Source organism: Salvia miltiorrhiza, chromosome 3 (assembly GCF_028751815.1).
Source record: "Salvia miltiorrhiza cultivar Shanhuang (shh) chromosome 3, IMPLAD_Smil_shh, whole genome shotgun sequence".
NCBI lineage: Eukaryota > Viridiplantae > Streptophyta > Magnoliopsida > Lamiales > Lamiaceae > Salvia > Salvia miltiorrhiza.
The window spans coordinates 26,802,104-26,805,751 of NC_080389.1; the positions used below are offsets into that span (position 1 = coordinate 26,802,104).

Sequence of the window (3,648 nt, forward strand, 5' to 3'; positions counted from 1 at the left end):
GAAGAAGAAAGAAATAGAACCAAAAAAAAAAAGAAAATTTTAGCAAAAAGAAAGAAATAAAAGGCAAATTTCCCAAAAAGAAAGCAAGAAATAAAAGAGTAGAATTTCGCTCCCTACAAGGTTTCGAACCGGAGACCTAAAACTTGGAAGCAATACACAACCTACCCAACTCGGATAGGAGCTCAATTTGTGTAAGTTTCATTCACTCTTACATAAATAAGGTAGTAAATTCGTTGTATATTTTTTTTAATATTTATGATGGACCCGGATCCGGGTCGGATCTGACAACCAAGATCCGCGCGCACCATATGCCCGCATGATTTGTGCAGCGCTCATGTAAGTCTCCCTCGGTTCCTAATTAACAAGCGCAATTCTGATAATTTGAAACCCCCAATTTGGAAACCCTCGTCTCTTCCATCGCTCCATCATCTCCTCCGACACTGCATCGGCGGACTTCTGCACCCACCAACCGTCACTCTGGCCCTAGTGTAGGGGGCCGTCAAATTTATCAGGGCTTCAAGACCATCTGGAAATTGATGTTCACGGCTGTAGGTTCTTTTTCTTCTCTCTAAATTATAGTAACACTTCTTCTTGCCTCATCACATTTTCTCTTGAAAAAGTAATTCGCTTGTGCAAACTTTTTGTAAGGACACGAAAGTTGGCGTCTCATTCTTGAGCTCTTCTAAGGCATGCATTTCTAGTTACCTTCTTGTCTGATAACCCGGAACTCTTGATTTGATTTGAGAATGGGGAAATTTATAGAAAACTCTCATCTTCAATAAGATCAATACCTTTAAGAGAAAAAGAAAATATAATTTCTCATCTTCTGGAAATCTGGAATGATAATATTATACACACATATGTACACTGCAATTTTGTATAATCTGGAAATTTGGAACTCTCTTTTGAAAAAAGAAATAACCGACTAACTGAACCCAAATTGATCGGTTTGTTCGGTTAGCTTAGTACAATAAAGTCGTTTTGTATATATAGAATTCTGGTTCATTCGGTTTGGAAGAATTTTCAGTCAAAACCAACTTGGCAAACCAACTCTCATTACAAGAGCAGCTTTTAATTGCTTTTTAATGGACAATAAGAATAGACCATTGGTGTTGCAATGTTTTTCTGTTTCGTGGGTGGGCTTACATTGTGTATTGGGATATCAGGTGAGATGGCTAATCCTCAGAACGTTGAGCTGGAAGCAGCCAAGTTTCTGCATAAACTCATCCAGGAGTCTAAAGACGAGCCTTCCAAATTGGCTACAAAGCTTTATGTGGTGTGTCAGATTTCCCTGTTAGCACATGTTGTTGCTTTGTTTGATCCTCTATGCCTATGTATGTGATTGATATGGCTGTTATATGTTCGGTCAAACAGATTTTGCAGCACATGAGGTCTAGTGGGAAAGAAAATTCCATGCCTTATCAAGTCATATCGAGGTAAGATGCCCAATATACTTTCAAAACAATCTCTCGATAACATTATTTTTGAAAGTAATAATTTGGTCTGTGATGCTTTGTTAGTTTGTAGTAGAATACATCTACACTAGCATATTATTTCATGTTCTGTCGCTTTTGATGATATTCTGTGTTTTCTTTCAGTAGGTATCTTCTATCTTCTATTTGCTAGGTATTTCATACTTTCCTTTTTGTCTGCAATCTATGAAGGGCAATGGAAACAGTAATCAAAGAACACAATCTTGATATCGAAACTTTAATGTCGTCACGCCTGCCTCTGGCAGCTGGAACTCAAGTTGGAGATACTGCTGCATCGCAGCAATTAGCTGGTAAAATACTTATGTTTTTTCGCAACTGAAAAGGCATCTGCCTTATACGACATCAAAAGTACAAGTTGGTGTGAACTATTGAGCAACCAAGTTTACGATTGCTGTAATGGTTGTCCAATTAACTATTGCTGTACTCCAGGATCTTCTCAGCGGGTTGGGACTGCTAAAGACTCTAAATCTGGAAATGAGATCGAAACACCGGAGACATATGCATCAACTAGGACACCTAGCGGTCCAGTAAGTGGTGGGCAAGACATGTATCAAGGTTCTACAGCTCATATAGGTGGTTAGTCTTCATCTATAATTTTGGGCTTTACTTTAGATTAATGACGTTGATTTTGAAATACCCTGTTAAATCTAGCACAAGTTGTTTTATTATTTCAAATTACGTGAACATGTAGTCAAAAAAGTTGTTAGGTTTTCCTTAAGACTAAGATTTGTGCTGTTTGCTTATCCGCTCAAGGGATTACCTATCAGAGCGAGTCTGTATTATTGTTCTCAATCATGCGGTACAAGCTTCTGGAAGTAATTTTATTTCATGCCCTTTTAAGTGTTTATTTTGGTGTTTCTATGCCCTTTTGAGCTTTTTTTTGTAGATTATCAAGTTTGTAGCACTACTTTCCCTATGATGAGTATCTTAGTCTAACTTGGGAGCAAATTTTAGGTGTTGGTGTCAAGGTTCATGGGGTTCCACCGGGTGCTCCGGGTTCTTATTTAACAGCAGACTCAACAAATCGGATGCAGTTTGGTAACTCTTCATTCGATGGCCAGGGTCTTGCTGCCAAGATGTCCAAGGACAGAAGTGTGGAAGCCTTTGGTGATCATTCTGCTGGAAAAATAGCTGGAAAGACATTGGACCATGGTGGATCTAGTCTAGTAACAAATGCAAATATGGTACTGCTGCCCTGCAAAAGTTAGAGATAGTTCAATATTTTACTTTATTAAACAACGTTCTTGCACTACAGCCTTTAGATTCATTGCAGGCTGTATAAGTTTGCCCTGTGTTTAGTTGTTTGACCTTGTCTTGGCAGAGTTCTTTTCAGGCCAGTCTTGCAGAGCAAAACTTGACCAGAACTGCTGGTTCTAGGGATACTGGGAAATCTCCAGCTCCTCAGGCTTCCAATGCAGGCCTTCCATTTAAGGAACAACAGTTGAAACAACTGAGAGCGCAGTGCCTTGTCTTTTTGGCTTTTAGGTTGTGAATACTTGCTAGAGATAGAGATACTATGACATGTGTTTCATTGTCAGAACTCTGCACTTTCTTTTCTAAGCACTGTTTCTTACATGTGCAGAAATGGTTTGATGCCGAAGAAACTTCATCTTGAAATTGCTCTTGGAGACATATATTCTAAAGAAGGTATGTAGTATGCTTAGTTATATTCAAATATTTTTTGTTGAAATCAAGAATAACATGTGTTTTGCAGATGGGACCCGTAGAGATCTCCTTGACCAGAAAGGGAAGGAGCAACTAGTTCATGATGCAAGCAATGTCCCAGAAGCCCCAAGGTCAATTGAGAGGCCGGATAGCAGCAAGTGTAACCCCCCTCTCTTGGATTCTAACACAACAAAAGAAGCTGATTCTATGAAGTTTCCAGATGAGAGAATTAGTCAACCTGCTGTTCCAGTTGAAAATGATCAGGACAGGAATTGTTCACTGTCAAGAGGGAAACCAGATATTGAAGTTACAAGAGAGGATGCTATAGAATCACATGCATCTGCACAAAGAGAAACACATGATTCAAGTATAAAGGAATCATATAGCTGTGATCATGAGGATGATTTGGCGAACCACCGCCAGCGCAAATGCATATCCTCTGCAGTTATAACCCCTTTTGAACAATCAATGCTTGAGGATAGTGGTCCAT

At 39.1% G+C, this 3,648-nt stretch overlaps 1 protein-coding gene across 1 annotated transcript in view; it reads left to right on the forward strand.

The window, feature by feature from the left end:
• Positions 1–346: 346 nt before the first annotated feature.
• LOC131018606 (chromatin structure-remodeling complex protein SYD-like) overlaps positions 347–3,648 on the forward strand; it is a 4,101-nt gene continuing 799 nt past the window's right edge. Inside the window, exons 1-9 of the mRNA XM_057947319.1 lie at positions 347–548; positions 1,167–1,276; positions 1,375–1,436; positions 1,665–1,783; positions 1,923–2,069; positions 2,448–2,677; positions 2,815–2,978; positions 3,076–3,140; positions 3,208–3,642. Of these exons, the coding sequence (XP_057803302.1) occupies positions 1,172–1,276; positions 1,375–1,436; positions 1,665–1,783; positions 1,923–2,069; positions 2,448–2,677; positions 2,815–2,978; positions 3,076–3,140; positions 3,208–3,642 (1,327 nt within the window). The 5' untranslated portion in view covers positions 347–548; positions 1,167–1,171. The remainder of the gene's footprint in view (positions 549–1,166; positions 1,277–1,374; positions 1,437–1,664; positions 1,784–1,922; positions 2,070–2,447; positions 2,678–2,814; positions 2,979–3,075; positions 3,141–3,207; positions 3,643–3,648) is intronic.